Raw genomic sequence first — 25,493 nt, 5'->3', positions numbered from 1 at the left:
TTTAGAAGTATTAAGGCATTTTTGTTATAGGTCATGGTTTATAACCATGGTATTGTTCTCAGAGCACTGGATTTGGGAATCAAAGGACCTGGATTCAAATCTTGACTGTTATTTTACTCTGCAATCTTGGTCAACTCATTTCTCTCCAGCCCTTCTTCTGGAAAATGAGTGGATTGGAGTAGATAGTCTCTAATGCCCCTTTTTCCATTCTTGACTTCTGTGGTTTTAGACATTTGCTATCTGCTAAGCTTCCTGATGGGTCAAGTACTCTCACATTCTGGGACACAGGCATTGAGTTCATGTTTCCCCTTAGTACAGGGAAAGTGTTTTGGTTTTTTTTTTTTTTTTGTTTGTTTTTTAATTGAAATGCAGCAATCCTATAACTAATGGAGGAAGGAAGAGACTCCACTTTGTTTAGTCCATTTTAATGCATTTAAACATAGACACCAAGGACAGTACATGCGTCATGTAAAATACGTCCCAAGTTTACCAGCCACTGAGGAACAACAGAGTGACTGATGAAGTTGGCCTAGATAAGGCTGATGTGACAGATTGCTGGTTGTTCTGATAGTCCAATCATAGTAAGACAGTATTGTACAAAAATGCTTTTTGCAGATGAATGAAGCATTATGTTTCTCTTCATATGTTAATCCTACATTGGAAAGGTACATGGTATGCTTTTTTATGTTAATTATTAATTCTAAAACACTTTTTTACAGGCTCTGGGCTATGTGCTCCAAGAGTAAATTTCTACTATATCATTTATTACTTAGGTATTATAATTTTAAAAATGAAGAAGCCGCTTTATGAGACTTAGAATCAGATTTATTTTCAAGACCCAACATCACTACTTAATAGCTCCATGGCCTTGGACAAGTCATTGTACTTCCTAGATCCTCAATTTCCCAGTCCGTCAAATGAAGAGAATAATGTTTGTACTCCTTTCATCACAGAGATCTTGTAAGCATTGGAGACCTTGGACAGACTACTTAAGTTACCCCATTTATGAAACAGGAACAATAATGTTGCTGTCACCTTTTCCACAGAGATTGTTAGTCTTAAGTCCATTACTTGGTGTGACTTTGGGAAAGTCTCTTTGCCTCTCTGTGGATAATGGCAAATGTAAACTTGAAAACTGGGAAATGTTATACCCTTATAGGAAGTTGTCATTGTTAATTTTCAGTCAGACCTTCTTTAAGCAGGCCACTTCTGTTCCTTATCAGGTTTTCATTAAACTTTTTTCACATATTCTTATATTGTTTAACTTCCCATGGTCAAAGCCCAGTCCTTCTCAGAAAGAAAAAATAAGAAGAATAGCTCCCATCTCTTTAGAAGAACTATTAAGGTCAACAAAGGACTTTCCTCAGTGTCCCTATGGGACAAATTAGAGAATTTGAAGGGCAGATTGACATACATATACATGTCCAGTGTCTGTTTATTGTCCTTAAATGTGTTTATTTGTTACAAGAGGGGGCTTTTTACTCGTTTTAAATTTAGGAAGGGAGAGGAGGACTAGTAATAGAAATGAAGAAGATAAAGGATCTTAGCATTTTTCTAAAATGTAGAGAAAACAGAGGTTCAAAAGGAGATAGGCAAGACAGCTTTGCTGCTAATACTTTTGAGTTTTTAAAGTCAGTCTTTACATAGTAGAGATTAATGGCTTCATGTATAATCATTTTTTAACTCATTTTTTTTTTTTCTATGTATGTGGAAATAAATCTGTTTAATGATGTTTGTCAAGCACAGAATAACAAACCAAAAAAGACAAAAAATCCCATGAAAGAAGTATATAGGTTTTCTCTCCTTTTTTACAAATGAGGAATACTAAAGTTCAGAGATGGCCTGCCCTGCCCAAGATTACTCACGTAGTAAATGGCAAAGCTGAGATTTGAACCTGGCTTTCCTAAGTAAGCCGCACAAAGCTATACCTCCCTCAAAATGTATTTAAATAACTCTGAAGAACAGAATCAGAATTTTGGAACTAAAAGCAGCCACAGGGGCATATAGTCTGATCCCTCCCTTAAACAGAAAATCCCTTTACAGTAACCCAAATAGATGATCACTCAACTTCTGCTTGAATTTATTCAATGATGGGGAATCTCACCATCATTCAGCAGTCCATTTCAGTCTTAGTCTTGTCTGGCAGGAAGTTTTTCCTATATTGAGCCAATATCTTTCTCTTGGTGATTTCTACCCATTGTTTCTAATTCCATCCTCTGGGACCCAGAACAAGTGTAGTCCCTTTTCTAAACTATCTCCCTGCAGATATTTGAAATGGTTCTCATGTTTCCCTCTTAACCTGCATGGTGGGGGGCAGGGTATATTTATCATCCTTAAATTCCTTTAATAACCACTTTGTTGCACATCCTCAGATATCAGGGGCCTAACAAATGCTTCACAGCTGGAGCAGTTGAACAAGCGGTATTGGTATATTTGCCAGGATTTCACCGAGTATAAGTACCCTCATCAGCCAAATCGTTTTCCCGATCTAATGATGTGTTTACCAGAGATACGATATATTGCAGGTAACTCTCCATTTCCCTCTCCTTCCCTCCTCCCTTTTTCTGTCGTCCCTCTTTCTCTTATTCCTCCCACCCCCTTTCTTTAGCCCCTTTTTCCTTTTCTCCTTTCCCTACAACTTCCCATCACCAAGGCCTTAATCCTTTCCAAAGAAAGCTCTTTTTTCTCTCCCTGCTGATCCTTCATTTCTCTTCTGGCATTGACCAGACACTTAGCCCCCGCTTTGCCACTGTGAGATTGTCATCAAGTCACTTGCTTTTTTCTAGGCCTCTGTTGCCTCATCTGTAAAATGAGGGCAATTGATGACATGATCTCTAAAGTTCCCTTGACCCTTAATAGTCAAGGTACCAAGTTCTCTTCTATTAATAACTTTCCATGTGCTAAATTTGAGCATTTAGTATTCTAGCATTCTTTAGTCTGAGATCCTTTATCTCTTAACGTTCTATATCCAAAGATCCCTTCCTGTTCTAACAGGTTATCTTTGAAAGACTCTTCCATCTCCCAAATTCTAGGGATATCCTAACAGAAGATCTGTTTTCAGAGTCCTGCTGTCTCTAGCATACCATTAATCATAAGGGCATGGATCAGCCCTGACAAAACAACCCAAAGAAACAAATGCAAGCTCTCTCAGCTCTTCCACAAGACTTGCCAGAGATTCAGGGCATCCTCTTGTTTTTCTGTGACTTCTTTCCTCTAAAACACTGCCTGGAGAAAAGAGCCTGTGCAGTTTTGTATTAACCCATTCTCTCCCTTTCCCCTCCCCCAGGAAAGATGGTGAACGTGCCCCTGGAGCAGCTGCCACTGCTTTTTAAAGCTGTTCTGCACTCCTGCAAGACAAGTGGGAGCAAGGAATAAGGCCCTCCCCCCCCTCCCTCCCCCAGCCAGCTCCCTGCCCTATCCCCTGCCTGGGGGGAGCGCAGGGCTCACCAAGAGAAACAGGAGAGCCGAGACCAGGATGGAGGCAGCTGAGCACTGCCCCTCTAGCATAAATCTTTTTATTTGTTTGTTGTTTTTTTTAAAACTCATTTTCTATATATTTATTTCACGACAGAGTTGAATGTATGACCTTCAACACAATGCACATACTTCTGTATGAATTTAAAGATGCATTTCCTTACAGTTTACAGAATGTGAGAATGTTTAATGTTACAATGTTGTCATTAATTAGGTCTTGTTCTTCTTTATATTTGAGGGGTGGGGGGGTGGGGGGAGCTAACTATTTCAATAGTGTTGACTAAGACTACCTCAAGGAAAAGGTGGTATTGAAATACTGACTTTTCCATTATTTTCTCAGCAGACCTCACAGGTTTGAGCTAGAGAGCAAACTGCCTTTTTCTACCAGCAAATACATGCCTTCCATCAATCTTGGGGAGGTCAGTTGGGGTTTTTTTGTTGGTTAATTTTTTTAATTGATATATTAAACATCTCTGAGGAGGAAGGCCTTTGAAATGAACATATCGTAAGAAGAGTAGATTTGAAGCTTGGAGGTCTTCTAGTCACAGAATATTAGAATTGGAAGGAATCTGAGAGACCGACCATCTAGCCCAGCCCATACATTGACCCATATTTCTATCTAGCCTCCTTGTCACTACACCACATTGGCTCTCAAACTTCTCCCCAATTCCAAACTCCTCTTTCTCGCTTCATTGGAGGAAGGTAAAGAGCAGAGAAGCAGATGGGGGGGAATGTCATAATCTTCTCTGCATTTTTGTTCAGTGGCCATTTTAAATAGATACCTTTTCAAGGATTGTAAGAATTTCTCAAAGTCTTGCCTTCTCTACCAGATTGGAGATCTATTGGGACAGCCAGCCAGCCACTCCTTCCTTGGCTTTGGAGTATTGCACTGTTTTCATCTGGGCCTTGATGATGATCAGCAAATTCCATTGCAGTACTACATAACAAACATTTAAGTACCTCCTTCGTTCAGAACTCTGAAAAGAATTTAAATTAGACACCACACTTGCCCCACGTGGAATTCATTTTCTAGACACCAAAGTAAAGTGTTACCTAAGTGAATGAGAAGAGAAGAATAGAGTGCTTTGCAGGGAATTATCTTGAACACCCAACAAACATTGATTAAATGCCTTCAAGACCTCCTGCCCATACACTAGGGATACTCTGCTTGATGGGACACTAGGCCTTCTCTGGCACAGATAAGAATTCTCCTAGGTAACCATCAACCTGCCTCATCCCTGGCCTGGCCTGGAGTGTCTTACTGGCCAATCACCAAAACTCTTCTTACTGAGGTTAAAAAGATACATAAAGCTGGGACCACATTTCCTTCAAGCATTTGGACTTGAGGCAAGAAAATGTGATTCCAAACAAATTATTGTCTAAGGTAGTGAAATCTCTTGTCAATTATTTATACAGAGATTGGATGCTTATATGGAGGTGCCAGGAGGAGACTCCCCCTTCAGATTATAGTGGACTAAATATACTCAGATCCCTTCCAACTCTACAGTTCTGTGAATTGGGTCAAAAAGCCCTAACCAATTTTTCCCATGCTACTGTCCTGCTAAATGTCCTAGCCAGGGAGGTTGTGACTCTTTAAACTACCTCATAATTTTCAGGAAAGGTCACATCCTCCATGAGCTGGGATTAACAGATTTTGGAGCTCCCCAAACTGCCTGCAGATTCTGGGGTGATGATTTGTCCCAGGCCCTAAACTAGCCCAGTTTCCATACACATTCAGGGTAAGCTTTCTCCTGTGTGAACACGGGCTTATATATATCTCTTTCAGTAGAAGGCCATGTTTGCTCTCTTGCTCAGGCTTGCAAATCTTCCCAGGTGACCTGTTCCTCTTTTCTGGGTAGTCTGTCCTGGACTTTGTAAAGGAATTCTTTGTAATGGAATGAGATGTTACGGGTATATAACCACTGCTGGGACCAGCAGAACTGTAATGTTATATTTCTCCCTGGTTTGGAAAATTAGAGTTTCCCCAATAGCATGTGTTCCCCAAATCCAGTAAGCACATATGGCTCAATATCACCTTTAATGTGTATGTATGTATACAAATATGTGTGTGGATGTGCATATGTATATATGTCTGTGTGGATGTGGATGTGTGTATCCACACACGATTCCACGCTTCATCAGGATGAATCCTGCCTCCACAGTATTATGAGTGGTAGTGGCCAAAGGTGTTTCTCTCATGATAGTCAGCCTTCTGGCCACTTAGCCTGGCATTCCAAAGTTGAACACAGCTTGTTTCTGGGCCCACCTTTGAAATCTTTAACACACAGGCCAACCAGAGCTTGAATGCTAATGGCAGCCTTTAAGGACTCAGTATCAGAATGGGACATTAGTAGAAAACTCAAATGTATATGTATATACAATGTGTACATGCACACACCTGATTATCCATGGGAAGATTTCTGTTTGGTTTGTTTATTTCTAAGCTTGAAATGCTTTCCCCGTTTTCTTGACTTGAATTTTGCGACTGTGATCTCCTTGTAGGCAGGTTAACACTCTACTTTTTTCCTCTCTGGAGCAGGAAGAGAGGGCCATTAGCAATTCTGATCATTACTCCTGATGAGTGGGCTCTGGCAGCTTAAGTTGAATCTTTGCTGATGATCTTGCCAAAATCCATACCTCACCTCCCTCCTTCCCATTATCACTTGCTTTTCTGTTAAACTGAGCTTTTGCTCTATCTGCTTACAGTTTCAAAGAAAATTATTCTCTAGCCAATAAGAACTTACTGGTCCAAATAATGCAATATTTAGCAGAACAAATTGTTCATTTTTGAAGGGAGGAGAAAGGTTCTTGAGTTGCTTTTGTGCAAATGCTTTTTTGCCAAATGCTGATTTACAGCAAATTCCTTGAACAAAGGCCCCTTCATTCCTGAAAGGAGAAGAGTGGAGCAAATTGTGTAAGGAAATGACAGAGTACCAAGCTGGAGCCTAACCTGTGGACAGCCGCTAATGTCTTCTGCACCAAGTCCTTTGAAGACTTGTGTTTTTAAACAGGGTAAAGTGAATGTGTTGCATTGCAAACTCAGGTATTATGATAAGAAGGTAGAAGTATAGCTAGCAATGTAGAGACATTAGGTCAGCCACTAGATGTTTTTGTGAATTTGGTTTTGAAGGACACAATATAAAGGTTGGAGGGGTGTGTGTGTGTGTGTGTGTGTGTGTGTGTGTGTGTGGCCATTCTTCTATTAATGCAGGAAGCCTTTTTGCCAGTGGAAGAAAAAAAATCTGAGTGTCTCAGATCCTTCTCTCTTTTGCCACCAACAGCCATCACTTGCAACAAAAATTTGCTGCATGAAAATGCAATTAGCTGCATTTTCCTTGAGTTGTGCTGATTTTTTTTCTTTTAATTTCCTTTGTCCCGAGCTAAGATTTGGAACTTCATTGCTCATGCTTCGTGTCTGATTCAGGGCAATTTTGGCCATTATCAAACTGGCTATTGCATATCTTAATAATGCCATCTTCTAAGGTGATACTTAGGTGTCTTCCACACCCAAACCAGGAGTCTTACCCTCCAAAGATTAGTACAACAGTACCTAGTTTCCTCTTCCCAAAACACTCCCCTTAAGAAACTAATATCCTGCTTGCTTATGACTAGACACCAAACTGGTCCTGGTAAGAAAGAATAATAATTCGTCCCCTTCCTGCAGTACTTTAAGCCCTGAGTGATAGTGTGTACATTTTATAAATGGAGAAATTAAGCCCCAGAGAGAACATAGGGCAGTAGATTTAGACCTGGGATGGACCTTAGGAGAACTATCTAATCCGTACCTCTTCGTTTGCAGTTTTGGAAACGGGCTCAAAGAAGAAACAGTAATTTAATAGGGAGAATCTATATATGAACTCAGAATTTAATTGCAAATTAAGTATTCTTTCCACAGAATTCAGGTCACTCCATTAGATCATATAGGAAGTGAAAAAACTAACCAACCCTCAAATCTATGGCTCATTGATAACTCATCCATTGCTCCTCCCTCCCCATCTCTCTCCCCACCCCCAATTCACAACTGCATTCCTGATAATCTTCTAAATGACCCCTGCTCTCAATCCTCCCTGGAAAATTGGAAAGATTGATTTTGGTACTCTTTTTGCCTTCTAAAGTATTGGTGTGGGTTTGATGCTCCCAGATAAGTAGGCCCTTATTGTCTAACACCTTTCATTCACTCTCCTTAAATTCTTCCCTGGGTGTGCCCTTGACCAGGAGGGCATTCCTCTTTACCTCTACTCCCTCATAATCTGACAAATGAAGTTTGAGAACCATCCAGTAATAATGCTGCAATCTTGGGCAAGGATTTTAAAACCCCAGGAAATAGAGAACTGCCTTACAAAACCTCTTATTTCCTGGCTTTTTGTTTTTAATTTCCTTGGGGGATGGTCGCTTTAAACAATCAAGTGATTAAAAAAGTGGTCAGGCCCATCTGCTTCTCAGGTATCAACATACCTAACCTGCTAGAGCCCTTACCCCAACTCCATCCTCCAATTGGCCAGAATCTCTTCTTCAAATCCTAGAGGTGCCACATATCATAGCTTTTGTTGTGTGTCTAGTCTATATTACAAAGGCTTTCTAGTCCTAATTTTATGGTTCTGAGACTGAATTCTACTACCATAGGTCATTCCCACCATCTCCTAGTGTCAATTGGCCTTTCTGTAAGGTAAACTAGATGATTTCCAATGTCTCTTCTACCCCTAAAAATCTATCATCAAAGACTATACAAAGATGAATTCCCATAACCTATGAATTAAACTATATTATACATGGGAGGAATTGTCAAAACCGTAGATATTTTGCAGCTTTCCCTTAAGTGCATCAGGATATCATTGCTGCTTTCTAGCAAAACCTGTGCTACCTTTACTTTATGTTAAATAGATGAGCAGCAGTTCCAAGTCTTTAACTCAGACTCAGTGCTGGCCTAATTTAGGCCTATTAATCCAAGAGTGGACCGCTAGCAAAATGTGTGGGTGGCCATTTTTCCACCTTCATTTTTATTTTATTAAATTTTGTGTTGAGAAACCAGACCTTCCAAATAACTTTTTTCTTAAACTTTAATTTTTTTCTCTCTCTATTAACTTTTTAAAACTCTACCTCCACCCCCAAATAAGAAAAATAATAAAATGATACTACTCACTTTCACCTTCAGGATTACATCCTTCAATATTGTTCATCCTTTCTTCCTTTTTATTTTGGCTGGAGGTTTCAATACTAGTCAACTGTAAAGAGGTTTCTGTGTCTGAGGAAAAGTGGCTTTCTGCTCTGTTAGAGGCTAGTAGATAGAGGAATGAGGCACTCAGTGACAGAAACTGAAGGCCAGTGCTGACATTTCGGGGACTTCATGTTGTAGGGTTTCTGGGGGTGGCCTGTGTCAAGTGTGGCACAGGCAAAAGCTCAGGGATATATGTATTTAAATACAGGACCCACAGAAACCCTCAGCTTGATGTGACTGCAGTAGATGGCTTTTTTCCAAGGTTTTTTACGTGCTTCAAGATCGGAACAGGTTACCTAGATTTTCCCAAACTTATTCTAAGCAACAGCCCAGAGTTATCCCATGTCCTCTGTTTGCCTTCTAGGTGGAGTGGCTTGGGTTTTTGGGAAAGAAATGTAATTTCTCTTGTTTTTTGGAACCTTCAGATTCAGAAGCCTTTCCAATGGACTAGCAGGCTAGGAAAGAAGTTGAAGGTATGCCTAGTCAAAGATGTGGGGATGGTGGAAAAAATCCTAGGCAGGTATGGAATATATGGTGAACCTATTTTTAGGGCTCGGGTTTTCTTTTCTTTTCCTAGAGCTGGGATTCTCAGGAAAACCTTTGTTAGGGAAACTGCCAGCACTAGCTTGGCCACCTTTCCAGAGAAACTCTAGCCAAATACAGTGGGAACTGAACCAAGACATATGGGGACATCCCCATCCCCAACAGCATCAGAAAGTCAGATCCAAAGTTATCCAATAATTCCAAAGCCCTTAAGAGAGACCGGGTTAATTCTAAGATTACTCTGGAAAGTCTCATGACCAGGGAAAATTTTAATTAGAATGGCCTACAAGATTTAAGTTTCTCCTCTTGGATTTGATTTAGGTAACTTGTAAAAAGAAAGGCTCTTCTCATTTTTGGCTCCTCCCTGACTTTCCAACTTATAAGGCAGGTATTATTAAATAGTAGCTCATTTGTTGTGCTCTTTGAAATGACTTAAATGCAAGATAACTAAATAAGCTTACCCAGGGTCATACAGCCAGCAAGTATTAGAACAGATTCAAACCCAGGTATTCTGACTACTCTTTATAGTACACCATACTACTATTCAATCTGAGATTTGGAAAACAGCCTTTGTCCTTGGGAAGGGGTTGATCTCTCTCAAGGATCTCTGTCTGTCTCTCTCATCCCAATCAACACTAGGCCAAAATCACTAAGACTGGGGGGAATAGCCCTTCTTTCCTAGTCCTTCATAGCCTGTGAAAAAGCATTGTACCAGTGTCGCCCTTGGTTCTAAGCCAGTCACAGTAGTCAGCTTTAGCTATGCCAGGTCCTTATGTGATTATTTTCTTTCTGTAAAATGTTTCGTAATAGTTGATAACATTATTGACTCAAATTTCCATATAAAACAAACTACCTCTTATGTCTAAGAATGTGTGGAGAAAGAATACTGTGATTTTGGTTTTGTTTACATGTTTCTTTGGGGGGAAGAAGGGAGATATGAAATCCAATATGGGGGTAGAAATGTTTTTTTTTTTTTTTTTTTTTTTTTCTGTGCTGCTGCTCTGGAGGTGAAATGTGATGTTTGCTGATCCTGTTTGCTCCCTCTCTCACCTACCTAGACCACCTTCCCTAGAGTTTCTGTAACTCTAGGGCCTAGAGCAACTGGGCCCAGATTTTCTCTGGGAGAGAAAATCTAGGTGGTGAGGGAAGGTATCTAACCCTTTACTTTCTAGGAACCTACCTTTTCTTGCCCTAGGGGCAGGTGTTCAGGCAGAAGCCAGCCAAGTTGAAACCATCCTCAACTGCATTAGCAGTGTTGGGCACTAAGAGGGTGCTTTTTGTGAAGCCATTTCTGTAGCGAATGTACTCGCGACCCTACTTGTGTGTTTACTTGGACCCTCCCACTGTGTACTCGTGACAGATAGGGGGAGAAATGCCTGGATTGGCCCCTGCCCTGCCCCCGCTGGTCTCCAGCCCTAGCTTTTGATTTTACCTTCACCTTGACTTGTGGCCAGGCAGCCCATCCCTGGGGATGGATCTGGCTCTCTGGATCACCACCAGCTTTGGGTTGGTCATCTCTCCTTGGAAGCTGCACTGTGTTCCTCACTTCCAGGGTGGTCCCCTGTGTAAAATCAGGCTTCTGGGTCGTCCCTTCCACAGAACTCCCAGTGAGCGCACCCCAGTGATGTGCCATGGTGCAGAGCTGACTTCCCCACCCCCACCCCCACCTTTGGGAACTTGTCCAATTTCACTTAGACTATGACCAAGCGATTGTTTAGCATTGCAGGTGCTAAGGCAGATGGCCACTTTGGCTACCTCCCTATCCAGCCCTGCTCTGTGAATTGACTACCTGTGGAAATGTGACCAATTAGTGTTTAGCAAGTGTTAGATATTTTAACTAATAAATGTGAATCATTCTGCACACAGATTGGTCTGAGCTGTTTTCTTTGGGATGGGATGGGGTGGGGTGGGTAGATTAGGGAGGTATATGTAGCAAGCTTTTATGTATGGGATCATATTCTCAAGCTGGAAGGGCCTTAGAATACAGAATATAAGAATATGGGTTATGTAATAAATTATTTGAGCTGGAAAGGGTCTCAGATCATTTGAGTTCAAGCTACATTTCACATATGAGAAATCCAAAACCCTGAGAGGGAAAGAACCTTGCTTAGATCACAGTGCAATGACATTTTTTAAATTGAACTAAATTTAATGTTTTGATATTCAGGCTTACTATTAAGGCAGTATATGGTGGTGAAAGAATTGGGACTATCTTGGTCTGGCTACAGTTCAAACAATAATCTCCTGGGACTCCCCTCCCTGGGCTTCCTTTGCTTCTCTGTAAAGTGATGGAATTGAATTGAATTAAATTAAATGACCTCTAAGGTTCTTTACACCTCTAATGTATTTTGGTCTAAGGGTCCTTCCAATTTTAATATTCTGTTCTAGCACTTGCATTGTATAGCATTTAAATTCCCTCCTGTAATACACATTTAATAATGTCTACTTTAGGTTCATACCTCTTGCCTACAAGCCTATCACTGCCAAAATTCACCTTGGGAGGTCCCATTGCAGAGAACCTGACAGTGACCTCACTCTGTACACAGCTGGCTAGTTTCTTAGCTGAAACATGAGGGGACTGAAATAATTGAACTTGAGATGATCTTAGAAGTTATCTACTCCAACACTGGCATTTTGCAGAGGAGGAAATTGAGGTTCAGAGTGATTTGCCCAAGCCCACACAGAACAGACTGAAACCTAGTTTTTCTCATTCCTCAAATCTGGTAAGCCATACTGTTCCAGCTTGAGACCCTCCCCATATACCAGTATTCTTAGCCCACACTTTGGCAGGCATTGTACTAGGTGGAAGTTTTCTTACAAGAATGAATGTTGACTCCATAGAATCCAGTAGGAGCAAGGAAGGCCTCTTTTTTTCCCCCCCTCAGGAGAGAAAATAGATCTACATATCAGCCTATAAAGAAGTCTACTTTTAAGTTGTACAACTCATGTCCCTACACTGCACCAAGTAGTTGTAACTGTAGCTCTTTAAGTAACAAGGCTTTTCCCTCACAACAACCCTGTGAAATAGGTAAATAAAGGTATAAAAACTCATGATTTGTGATCCTGTGTATCTCTGATACTCCCACTCTCAATTTCATAGCCTGGGACATTATATATAAAGTTCAGAAGTAGGAAGGAAGGAACTTGTTCATGGATAGAGCCAATACTCCAAGTGCCCCATTATTTTCATTCTACTATCTCTCTAGTTTGAGAAAACCAGAGAACTATCATTGCTCTCCCTACTTTATATTGAGCATTCTTTAGCAGGTGATTTAGAACATTATATATAGTATGTACTGTGCTCTTTACATATGTATGTGTGTGTATATATATATATATATGTGTGTGTGTGTGTGTCTGTGTATCTATGCATATATGTGTGTATGTTGGAGTGAATTTTCCTTCATCTCCGGATATTCACAACATTGACATTGTACATCATAGGATCATAGATTTATTTAGAATTGTAAGATACTTCATAGAACCTTTTTGTTTTGCAGATTAGGTGTTTAGTGACTTGCAGCTGTTGAGCTTCAGAGATAGGATTTGAATCTAGATCTTGTCTCCAGTCTTGCCATCTCAGGGAAGTAGTCCCCTGCAGTCAGGCTAAGAACAACATAGGGGTTGCTCCTGGCTAAATTGGGCATTGAGCAAATAGGGCTTGTACCATACCACTGCTTAGTAGTCAGAAACTTAGCAAGATCATGCAGGGTTGACCTTATGGAATAATTGTAAATTTTTGTGTCTACAATATCCATCTAATAATGGAAGAATTTTTCTGCTTGGTGGGCAATGTTTTCCATAAACGATTTCATGACATTCTAGAATTTCAAGCTAGAAGGAACTTTTGGAGATAGAATGTGATAACAAAGAATGTTAGGATTATAAGGGACTTTAAAGAGTAGAATGTCTGTAAGGAACTTTAATGTCTCAAGATCTCATTCTACAATACCAATTGCCCATTAGACAGTTCTACCTGGATGTCCCATGGTTATCTCAAACTCAACACATTCAAAATAATTTATCCCCCCAAAGCAAACAAACTATGGCTCTTCTTAACACCTCTATTCCTGTATATACACCACCTTGCTTTTTTTTTTTTTTTTTTTTTTTTTTTTTTTAACTCCAGCTTATAACCTTGGAGTTATTCCCTGTCTCTTCATTCTTTCTCATCCCTCATGTCCAATTAATTCACAAGTCTTGTCAACACACCTCCACAACATTTCTCATCTGTCACCTTCCTGCTCAATCACCCTTTTAGTTCAGGTCTTCACTTCTTGCTTGGACTGTTGTAATAGCTACCTAATTTTTTCCCCTCCCTCAAGTCTCCTCTCTCCCAATTTGTCCTCTACATGGCTGCAAACATATTCCTAAAGAACCAATCTGATCTAGTCAGTATTCTACTAAAAAAATTCTAGTGCTCCTTATTGCCTCTAGGATAGAATAAAAATTACTTCTTTTGACAGTTAAGGCCCTTTACAAACTGACTTCTACAGTCTGGCTAAACTGGACTTCTTGCTATTCTTTACACATAACACTTCTATCTCCCTTCTCCATGCCTTTGCCCAGACTGTCACCTTAGATCATTCTATACTTTGAATTCACTTCTTCCTTTTATCTCTTAAGAATCACTAATTTCCTTTAAAGCTTGATTCAAATTCCAACCATCTGGGACTTTTTGGTATTCCCCAAGTTGCTCTAGTGCCTCAAAAAAGTCCACATACATGTTACTTATCCTAATATTTTGAAAACTTCTTGAAGGCAGTGATTGTTTGGATTTTGTCTTTACATTCTTAGGCCTTGGTACCAATGACTGGCAGACAGTGAGCACTTAAATACTTGTCATTTGATTGAACAAAGGAGTTCAGAACTGGAATGGACTATAGAATATAGAATAATACAACGCTACTATGGAAGGATGCTAGAATTTAAAACATAAATGTCAGAGCTAGAACAGACCTTAGAACACAGAAAGTTAGGACATTTTGTTCTTGTATTAGTCTAGCTCTTACTCCTCCCCCTTTTTACAATTATTCCATAAGGTCAATCCTGCAAGATGAGTCTACTGAGTAAGCAGTGATACGGTACAAACCCTGTTTGCTCTTTTACTGAGGTCCAAAATGACTTCCCTGTTCGGATCTTTTGATGCCTGGGGTGGAACCCTAAGAAGTACCTGGTGAGGAGACCCCACTATGTGGAGATGTTTTAGGAATACAAACAATTGCTTCTGTCAGTGAGACACGTATAAGATTGGGGCTGGAACAGTGAGGATGATGGGAAGATTGAGGCTAGGATCAAAGTCTAGGGAAGGAATGAGACATCACCTTCATAATGACTCAGAGAATGTCAAAACTAGATGGAACTTAACCATGTTAGAACTAGAACAGATCTTAAACCAGAGTTTTCAAAAACATTGCCCAAAACGCCCCTAGTGCAACCGTAAGCCAGATTAAAATGTAACTGGGAATTTTAACAAAATAAATAAAAATACAATAAAATATATTGTTCAATTGTGTCTGACTCTTCTTGACCCGACTTGGGGTTTTCTTGGCAAATATACTGGAGTGGTTTGCCATTTTCCTTCTCCAGCTCATTTTATAGATGAAGAAACTGAGGCAGACTTGCCCAGGCATATAGCTTGTAAGTATCTGAAGGAAGATTTGAACTCAGCTGATCCTTCCTGACTCCCTCCTAGCTGCCCCTACAATGAAACATAAATGAAGTTAATATGTGGTTTTTCTGAACCTTAAGTACCATTTAGTGGTTCTCATTTCCTTTTGAGGTGGATATCACTGCCTTTGACTATAGAACTGTGGAAGTATGACCACATAATACAGTAGTATGGAAAACCTCCAACATTAGGAAGTGTTCATAGAATAACAACTTGACTCGATTTAGTGCTTTTAAATTAAAAGGCACTTTATTTAAAGTATCCTTTAAGCCTTAAAGCAACTCTGCAAGAGAAGTATTTCCATTTTACAGATGAGAAGCTGGAGTCTCAGAAAGATCAGTTACTAACCTTGTTCACAGACGTGTCAGAAACAGGATTTGAGCTCTGCTCTTCCTCATGTCTAGCAAAAACCCTCTCCCTCCATCCCCACTCCAGCACCAGACCACTATGTCAGTTTGCCTCTCAACATAGATTATTAGAGACTGAAGAGACTAAAAGGGTTCTGTAGTCCGCCCTTCTTGTTTTCCAGGAGAAGCCCTGAAGCTTAAGAAGGAACATGCCTACAATACTGGGTCCTCCCCTTCATAGGCTTCTAAAACACTCTGGCCAGAATCTCCACTCGCCCACACACCCTGGCAAGCTCCTGCTGGAGACATGGCCCAGCCATCTACTCTTGGCCCTGCCCATGAAGGACTTTAGGTCAGCAGGAGCGCCCGGCTCACTCACAATGACCAACCTGTGAGGAGAAGTGAGGGGAGCTGAGCCTAGGGGCTCCCTGAGAAACGTTTCCTTGGTAACCAGGTCCATGTAGAAGGCCTCACCATGGCTACTACTGCACTTCTTCAACAGCTCCTTCTGCCAGCTCCAGGCCATCCATCCTTGACAGATCCCAGAACTGCTCTTAGGTGGGAAATCTCCCCTTCTTTTCCCAAATCAGATCCCTAGTCCTTATGGTTGAGTTCAGTTTCTGGATCACAGAAGCTACTTAGGGTTAGCCATGAAGTTGCATTTTCTCATAGCAAAGGGAAGCAATGGATCAATAAAAACTGATGTAACCAGGTGACCTGCATCTCCTGCCATTGCTCCTGTTCAAATTCTTCATAAATTGTTGAGACAGAGTGTGTCTGTGATTTCTGAAGCCTATTTCTTATTCTCATGTTCTGTGTTCCAAGGACCCTCCCACTGCTAACAATCTGTATTAGGTTTTAAAATATTAGAGTTCATAGTTTCTATGAGATAATGAGTCACTTCTTCATGTTTCTGTCATTGACACCTACTACCTCGGTGACTAGGTAAGACAAATCACTTAGTTTTGCTGGAGTTGGAATAGAACAGATCAGGGGTGGATAATGTCTGACACAAGGGCACCCGGAAAAGCATTTGCTGAGGCAACCATGGGCGCCGACCAGCCAAAAGCCAGGTATGACCGCCTCCCGCTGCTTGAGTTCTGTAAGCTGATTATTTTGTATGGCCCATGAGTGGTGGTATAAACAATCCAAATGGTCCTCGGCAAAAAGAAGGTTCCCTACCCTTGAATTAAGATGCTCCTACTGCCTCAGAGCTCTAGGAAGAGGCTGAATCCCAGATGGCACCAGAAGCAGTTGGACCTGCACATGCATCTGAGGTTGGTTTAGGGGCAGGCTCTATTGGAATGGGGGGGGGCTCTCACTGTTGCCCCCTGTTCTCTTCTCTGCCCGGGGCCCAAAGTCTGGGAGAACCCAGTGTTTCCCCGGTGTGGGAAGCACTCCCTTCGGCTTCCTCCACTATTTCCCCCTGAAGAAGACTTTGTGTCCTCAGCTGCCTGGAGCAGGCCCAGCCTGTCCCCGAGGGACCGGCCTGCACAGGAAGTTCCCATTGGCCACTTCAGCGCTGGCCATTTTGAGCAGGGGCCACAGAAGAGTAGCTATTTTTAAGAGCAGGGGAGGGTGCAGGGGGCACTTGGCGGAATTTCCCGGAAGGCCCGGGTGCTGCCACCATCCTTTTGGCCCGGGTTTGCCGCTTCCCAGGCCTGCAAAGAGGGCCAGCTTCCGGCAAACAGGAAGCCCCACCACAAGCTGAGCTTCTTGGGCCTGGCCGGGAGGGAGGCAGGAAGACAGGTTCCTTTCACTTCTCCTCCGCCATGGCTGCCCCAGTGTCTGGAGAAGGGTTGGGGAGAAGGAGAAGGAAGGATGGAGCTTTCAGAGCTTATTACCTTGCTTCCTGGTCATGCTCAGGGGCTTGATGATGCAGGTTTTGCCCCCCTATCCTGAGGTTCTGGGAGGGGGGAAGTGTCTCATGGCCTGGCTGCGCTGGGCTCAGCCTAGAGGGTAACACTGGGCTCAGCATCACAGGAAGCAGCTGTTGTTGATAAGAACCCTAGATCCGGCTTCCAGGGGCCCTGAATTCAAATCCTGTCTCTGTGTGACTATCGTCTTTCTGCCTCGGTTCTCTCGTTTTCAGAACGAGGGTGTTGGGGGAGACCGCCCCACTCCTAAACCCGTGCTCCTCTGTCTCTGTCTCAGGCTCTCTTTGTGTTGCCTCCTCTTGCACCAGCCCCTCAGCTACCACGGTGAACGGGGGCTTTGGATTTGTCCTGAATGTGTCTGAGTATGTCCGTGTTGGCTCCCTTTAGAAGGGCAGTTCTTGAGCCAAGGCCTTTCATGTTTGTTTTTGTTTCTCCAGCACACAGCACAGTGCTCGGCACGTAGGTGCTAAATGTGTGCCTGTGGACTGATTGAGTTCCTTTTCCTGTACCAGCCTGGCTCTCCTTCTGTCTCTCTGTCTACATATTGTCCTGACCGTGAGTCTGTGCCCCCATTGTCTCTGGAGCCCCCCACGGAGGCCCCGTGTCTGCCCGCCTTGGGCCTCCAGGGCCCTCACCTGCTGTGTCCCTCAGAGGCTGAGATCATTTCTCCGGAGCTGGAGTGGGCAGGGCCATGTCAGGCCGATCTCCCACGTCAGCGGCCAGGCACTCATCTCTCTGGTTCCCGGTGTCATCGGGGCCAGAACATCCATTACCTACCCAAGGCCCCTGCCTGTCCGGGCGACAGCAGTTGTTCCATCATTGCTAGTTCCCTGGCCTTCGCCCCGGCCTCAAGGGCACACACGGCTCCACCGGGATCCCCCTCCCTGTGAAGTCGGGCGCCTGGACCAGACCCCCTGCGGTCTGGGAGAGAGAAGTACTTGCCTAAAGCCTATTTTTCTCCTAACTGGCAAACAAAACAAAATGTGAGAAAAGGGATAAGTAATTCACAGACTCCCATTGCTGGGACAGTTTTCCCTGCAGACCCCCTGTTTAAGACACCTTGAGGTCCTGGGTTGTAGTAGAACCAGAAGGCAAAGAACGTCACACTGATATATTTTAATATATTTAACATCTACTGGTCATCCTGCCATTTAGGGGAGGGTGGGGGATAAGAGGTGAAAAATTGGAACAAGAGGTTTGGCAATTGTTAATGCTGTAAAGTTACCCATGTATATATCCTGTAAATAAAAGGCTAGTAAAGAAAAAAAAAAGAAAAAAAAAAAAAAAAAGAACGTCACACTGAAAGACAGAAAAACAGTTTGTCAGACAGACAGATGTGGAGAAGCAGAAATCTTGAACAGTATGGAGAAACTGAGGCAGAAACAAAGAGCTAGGCAAGAAAGAGAAGGAAACAGTTAAAGACAGATGTGAAGAAAGGGCAGCAAACAGTGTGAGAGAGAGAGAGACACAGAAAGAGATGATACAGGAGGATACTGGGGAAGAATGGGATTAGAGAAAGGCAAAAGAAGACTTTGGGGGGGCAGCCCCCGCCTCAGTGGAGGAATTTGTGAGGCCAGGCTGGGTCACCCCAAGGGAGTCCCATTCCACTGGGGGTGTGGGCAGGCCTGGGGGGAGGCCATGAGATAAGCCGCCCACGGTAGTGGGGCCACAGCTGGGGCCGGCACGCTCCAGAAACGTGCCTCAGGGAAGAGAAGGGCCCGACCTAGCCGATAATGGGGGATAAAGATAAGGGCCCTGAGGGAGGTTCAGCTGGTCTTCAAGGCTGCACCTCACTGCTCCCCCATCCCAACTGGCTGAGCTGGACCTGCCCCACCCCCCACATAGTGGGAACTCCGGGGGTTCGGGGATCCTGGGGTGGAGGTGGGGGAGAGGGGCCCCCGGGGGAGGGAAGCAGAACTCCCCAGAGACTAGTGGACCTGTTGTGCTTAGACCACCCGCAAGAGCAGGAAGGAGATCAGGTCCTTCCAGGAGGTGGGACCATGGCTCGTGAGCACCTGGGAGAATTCCCCAGGGCCTCCCTGCCTCCAAGTCCAGCTTTTTCTGGACCCCATTACCCCGGCAGCTTGGCCTTGGGCTGGGCGGTGGGTGAATGGCTCACCAATCAGTCAGAGCAGCCAGACAGACTGGAGGATGGTGGGTAAGAAAGTAGGAGCTTCCCCAACGCAGGGGACTGAGCTCAGGTGGGCAGGCTGTCCAACCACAGTGGCACAGAGGTGCCCAATCTAGTGGGAGAGACAGCAAACCACCATGTGTAAATAGGTACACAGGGCCATCTGAAGGGGATCTCAGTGAAGGCACAGAGATTAGAGAGGATTGAAGACCTGGGCCCAGAGAAGCTGGGGGAGGGAGGGGTCCAACATGTCTGGTGTTCCTCGCCGGGATGGGAGAGGACTTTGGTGGTCCTGTGTGGAGTCTGTCCGTTTGCCTGCCTGCCTCATGTGTATGTGGGTGTTTGAGCATTTCACCCACATTTGCTTCTGTCTGTCTGTCCGTCCATCCCAGACGTTGTGTCTGTGTGTGTTCCTCTTAACCCTCACTGGGCCAGACAGGCCCCCTCCCTCGGGCCCTGGGATTCTGGGTCTGTTTGTGATTGCGGTCCACAGTCCGAGGGTGTGCCCTGTGCTTGCCCGTGGGCCAGCCGCTCTCCGTAGGGTCTCTGGGACACTCTCCTCCGCAGGGACAGCCGGTCACCTCCGCATGTCTCTCTGCAGCGGCGCGCCCGGCCCGGGCCTGTCGGGGGCTCCCACCTCGGCCGGAGCCCAGCTCCTCTCGCCAGCCCGTGCGTGGGCCCCTCTCCCATGGCTGCGGCCTTCTGTGCATCTGTCCCTGCGCGCACGTCTGTCCGGCTGCCCAATGCTGGCTGTCCAGGCCAGGAGTGCAGCCGGGCAAGGACACACCTGGCTGTGCCGGCAGCTCAGGCCCGGGAAGAGTCTGACTGAGTGTCGGTTTTTGTGAGGGGAAGGAAGTCCCCCTCTCCTTGCTGGGGCTGGGCTTTACTGCGGGGTGGGGGGCCCTGCCTTAGTGGGCTCCCCCTCTGCCCTTCCCAGCTGAGTCCTGGTCCCTGTCTCCCTACAGACACATGGGCTCCCTACCTCGTCCGTCCCTCAGGTCCCCCTCCCCTGGGTGGTCTGGCCAGGAGGGGCCACAGAGGCAGGGGGCCTTGGGGAGAAAGTGCTCAAGGCCTCAGAGGAGGCGGTGGGGCATCCCCAGAACCCAAAGCAGCCCCCCACGATTAATGACTGGGATGGGGAAGGGAGAGAGGGAAGTGGCCTCTTAGAGCCTCCTGCACCCCCTCCCCTGGGCCAGCAGCTGAGGCTCCCTCGGCCTTCAGCCTTGACCCCACTCGGCATTTACTTCCCTGACATTGGCATCGGATCTGAACATCTGGCAGGCGGCTGATAACGGCCATGCAGCGGAAACAGCAGCAACCAAGCTGGCCAGCTCCCCCCCCCCCCCCCAGCCCCCAGCTCCCCCAGGGCTGCCTCTGGGCCTGGGGCTCGCCTGTCCCCCCAGCCTCTGCCCTGTGGCAGCCCCTCTCTCTGTCCAGTCTGGTCTCTCTGGATCTCTTCATATCTGTGAATGTGTCTCTCGCTGTCTCCCTGTGTCTGAGCTCCTGCCTCTGCATCTCCTCGCCTTTCCCCACCCGCTCCGGGTCCCTCTGGGTCTGCCTTCTCACCCTTCTCTGCATCTCTGTGGGTCTCTGTGCTTTTGCAGACATGGACAGTTCTGCTTTCTCATCTGTGCCTTATTCTAAGAGTCTCTGTGTCTCTCTGCCTCTATGTCTCTTCCCTTGTTTGTTTCTTGTTCCAGCTTCCAGGAAACAGGTTAGAGCTTTTGGGAAAGTCCCCACTTAAGAGACCCTGGACTTTTGTTCCCACAGTTGCAGGGGAAGGGAAGAGGAAGAAAGGAGGGTCCCTCCTTCCCCACTGGGAGCCTGGCCATCGGTTCAGGAAAGCCGAGGCAGGTCTGGGACCCGGCCGCAACTTCCACTTCATCAAAACCTGTGATCTCCCATCTTTCTCTGGATCAGAGGGAGCAGACCTGCCTCAGACTGATCGAAGGAGCCGATGAACAGACACGCAGCCTGTTTCCTGCAGGTAATCAGACTCGAAGGAGATCGGAGAGCACGGAGACAAGGGTTAGGGCAGGCGCCATGCCCCTCATGCCTCCACAAGGCTCCTCACAGCCCTGGCTGTGTACACACTACCTTTCCAGTACAATGCAAGCTCTTTGAAGGCAGGGACTACTTCATTTCATTTGTATTCCCAGCTCCCAGCACATCACAAACACTTAACAAATGCTTATTGATCTGAGGTACCACCACACAGCTCTCAGACTGGCTAAGATGACGAATGTGGGAGGGATGTGGGAAAACTGGGACACTGGTGCATTGTTGGTGGAATTGTGAACACATCCAGCCATTCTGGAGAGCAATTTGGAACTATGCTCAAAAAGTTATCAAACTGTGTATCCCCTTTGATCCTGCAGTGTTACTCCTGGGCTTACAGCCCAACGAGATTTTAAAGGAGGGAAAGGGACCTCCATGTGCAGAAATGTTTGTGGCAGCCCTGCTTGTAGTGGCCAAAAACTGGAAATTGAGTGGATGCCCATCAATTGCAGAATGGCTGAGTAAATTATGGTATATGAATGTTATGGAATATTATTGTTCTATAAGAAACGATCAGCAGGATGATTTCAGAAAGGCCTGGAGAGACTTACATGAACTGATCCTGAGTGAATTGAGAAGGACCAGGAGATCATTATATATTTCAACAACAATACTATATGATGATCAATTCTGATGGACCTGGCCCTCTTCAACAATGAGATGAACCAAATCAGTTCCAATAAACTTGCGATGGAGAGAGCCATCTACATCCAGAGAGAGAGAGACTGTGGAGACTATATGATGATCAAAGCATAGTATTTCCATCTTTTTTTGTCGTTGTTTGCTTGCTTTTTTCTTTTTTCCCCCTTTTATCTGACTTTTCTTGTGCAGCATAATAAATGTGAAAATACATTTAGAAGAATTGAACATGTTTAACATATATTGGATTACTTGCTGTCTAGTGGAGGAGGAGGGAAAAATTTGGAACACAAGGTTTTGCAAGGGTGAATGTTGAAAACTATCTTTGCTTGTATTTTGAAAATAAAAAGCTATTATTAAAAATGAAAAACAAATACTTATTGTTTTGGATTGGGGTTTTTTGGTTGAAGCAATGGGGGTTAAATGACTTGCCCAACTATGAAATGTTAAATATCTGACGTCAGATTTGAACTCAGATTGGACTCCAGGGCTGATGTTTTCTGTCCTGTGCTATCTATCTGCCCCTGATTAAAAGTTTTAAAACCCAAACAACCCCCAATAATGTGGGAAGGCTTCATTCCCAGGATTTGGTAATTTTCCTGTCTCACCTGGACTTAAAGATCTACAAAATAGGAACTTTCACTCTCACCCTCTGTCTGATATTTCTCCTTACTACCTCTATTTGTTAGCTGTGGCTACTTTAAGGTATAGAAGCTGACTTTGGACAGCATCCTCCACTCTCTTGAAGGTAATAACTGTAGAAAAAATTTGGGAGTAGTGGACACACAAGGCTGTATCAGTTTTTTCCTTGATGTAAAGAAAAAAACATTCACTTCTATAATCTCAAATCTGATATTCCAGCATTGGAATCACAGAATGTCAGAGCTGAAAGGGCCTTGAAGACACACAATACCATCCCCTTGTTTCACAGAAGGGGGAAAAAAGCAGATCTGGAAAATGGAAGCAAGAAGAGCAGAAGAAGGCTTCAAGAAGGAAGGAAGGAAGGGAGGAATAAAGGAAGAGAGGGAGGAAGGGAGGGAGGGAGAGAGAAAGGAAGGGAAGGAGGGACGGAGGGAGGTAGGGAAAGAGGAAGGGAGGGAGGGAGGCCGGGAGAGAGGAAGGGAGGGAAGGAGGGAGGCAGGGAGAGAGGAAGGGAGGGAGGGAGAGAGGAAGGGAGGCAGGAAGGAAGGAAGGAAGGGAGAGAGGAAGGAAGGGAGGGAGGAAGGAGGGAGGGAGGGAAGGAAGGAAGGAAGGAAGGAAGGAAGGAAGGAAGGAAAGGATGGAGGAACTGTCCTCTCATAGAGATTACACTTTATAGGAGGAGACAACAGGCACATTAATCAATCAGTAAACATATAAATGAGTGCCTACTTTGTATAAGGCATTGTGCTAAGCACTGGGGTTACAAACATAAAAAATGAAATAGAATCTCCCCACAAGAAGCTCACCTCCTACCATGTATACATTTAAGCATATAAAAATATATATATATAAAGGACTTTTTTTTTTGGTGGAAGAGAGGACTTCTCTGCAAACCCAGAGAAAGAGGAGAAAGAGACAGAGACAGAATCAGAGAAGAGAGAGACAGAAAAAGAGAAGACGGGGAGACCAAGAGAAAGAGGAGAGAGAGGAGGGGAGAAAGAGACAGAGAAACAGACACAGACAGAAAGATAGAGAGAGACAGAGATCATTACTACCAAGAACAGAGAAAGCCAGCTTAACTAGATTGTACCATGCATTAAGAGAAGTGATGTGAAATAAACCTGGAGAAAGGTTGAACCCAGGTTGTGGAGGGTTTTAAATGTCAAATGGAGAAGTTTGTATTTGATTCTAGACATAATTGGGATTCATTAGGATTTATTGAACAGGGCAGTAATATAGACAAACTTGTACTTCAGGAATGTCACTTTAGAGGGATCCATTGGAAATGGGAAAACCAGGGAGAACAATTAGGAGTCTATTGCAATAGACAGGGGTAATGAGAGCCTGAACTAGGAAGGTGGCTGAGTGAGAAGGAGAGAGATGAAAGGGATGTTGTGGGAATATAAGAATAAGGTTTAGCAGCTATTTGGATATATTAAAGGAGGAAGAGTGAGGACAAGGGCGTGATTCCAACCCAGAAGAATGGTGGTGTCCTCAACAGTAACAGAAAAACTTGGAAGACGGGTGGATTTAGGGAGAAAGATAATGAACTGACTTGGACACGTTGAATTTGCGATATCTACCAAACATTCCATTCTCAATTCCAGTAGGCAGTTGGTGATACAAGACTGATACTCATGAATGGCATGAAGATGTTATTGATCCCATGGGAACTGATGACATTGATAGGAGAAAAGAGAACTCTGTCTGAGTCTCGGTAAGTGTGGGCTATACTAACTAGCAAAGCCGGGCAGAAACCTGGTAGCAAAAAGGTAAGGGTTGAGAAGAAAGTGGGAGAAGGGGAAGCAAAGGCAAGATGTATAGAACAGGAAAAGGCAGAGAAATGTAGGCGAATAGCTTGAGGAGACAGCTCTGAAAAGTAAGGTATTTTGTAGAAGAATGGGGGGGGTGACATGTGTGTTTGGATTTAGCAACGAATGAGCCAGTGGAGAGGAAGAGATTGAAGATGAGACAGAGAGAGAGAAAGGATAATAGAGAGGGGCAATCTACCTGCAGGAGATAAAAGGGGATACAATCAGGGTTACAAGTAAATAGGTTAGCCTTGGTGATAAGGGCCATCCATCTCTTCTTCAGAGGCAAGAGTAAGGGCACTTCCTGTCACTCTCCATCTTTGGGCACTTAATCACTGTTTTGTTTTGTTTTGCTTTGTTTTAAAGTCAAAGGGCCAGGGTTGTATCCTTTATATTTGTTGTCTTTTTTTTTTTTTAACTTTTTTTCCTGCTTAATTTATGTAAGTCTCTTGTCCCCCAGTCATATTGTAAACTCCTTGTAGACATACTGAATGCATGATTCTGTGACTGATTCCTTTTTGATAGAGTAGAAGGACTGTATCTTCTCTCCTTATGACTTCTTCCTCAATTACTTACACCAGGATAAATGAATAGTAAATATTTAATGAAAATTATAGAATTCTTCTGAGTTCACTTTCTAAATGTATGCTTTTCCCCACTGCAATCCTTGCTGAAGTCAGATGACATAAGAAAATGCATGGAAGGAAGAAAGGAGGGAAGGAAGGGTGGGAGGAAAGGAGGAAGGGGGAAAAGAGAGGAAGGGAAAATAGAAAGGTGGAAAGGAAAGAAAGGGAGGGAGGAAGGAAGAATGGAGGAAGGGAGGAAGAGAGAGAGGAGAGGGAAAGGAAGAGAGAGAGGGAGGAAGGGGAGAGAGAGAGAGGAAAGGAGGGAGGATGGGAGAGAGGAAGGAAAGAAGGAAAGGAAGGAAGGAAGGAAGGAAGGAAGGAAGGAAGCAAAGAAGGAAGGAAGGAAAAAAGGAAGGAAGGAAGGAAAGAAGGAAGGAAGGAAGGAAAAAACATAAAATGATTATTATGTTCTAGGCACTGTGCTAACCACTGAAGATAAAAATACAACCAAAGACACTC

General features: G+C 44.1%; 1 protein-coding gene across 2 annotated transcripts in view; it reads left to right on the top strand.

The window, feature by feature from the left end:
• NR6A1 (nuclear receptor subfamily 6 group A member 1) overlaps nucleotides 1-11,097 on the top strand; it is a 247,539-nt gene extending 236,442 nt beyond the window's left edge. For both annotated transcript variants that reach the window (XM_031954288.1, XM_031954287.1), the window contains exons 9-10: nucleotides 2,373-2,525; nucleotides 3,287-11,097. In XM_031954288.1, coding sequence (XP_031810148.1) covers nucleotides 2,373-2,525; nucleotides 3,287-3,375 — 242 coding nt within the window. In that variant the 3' untranslated portion in view covers nucleotides 3,376-11,097. The remainder of the gene's footprint in view (nucleotides 1-2,372; nucleotides 2,526-3,286) is intronic.
• Nucleotides 11,098-25,493: the final 14,396 nt, after the last annotated feature.

Source organism: Sarcophilus harrisii, chromosome 2 (assembly GCF_902635505.1).
Source record: "Sarcophilus harrisii chromosome 2, mSarHar1.11, whole genome shotgun sequence".
NCBI classification, from domain to species: Eukaryota; Metazoa; Chordata; class Mammalia; order Dasyuromorphia; family Dasyuridae; genus Sarcophilus; species Sarcophilus harrisii.
This window is presented reverse-complemented; position numbering and strand designations above follow the sequence as displayed.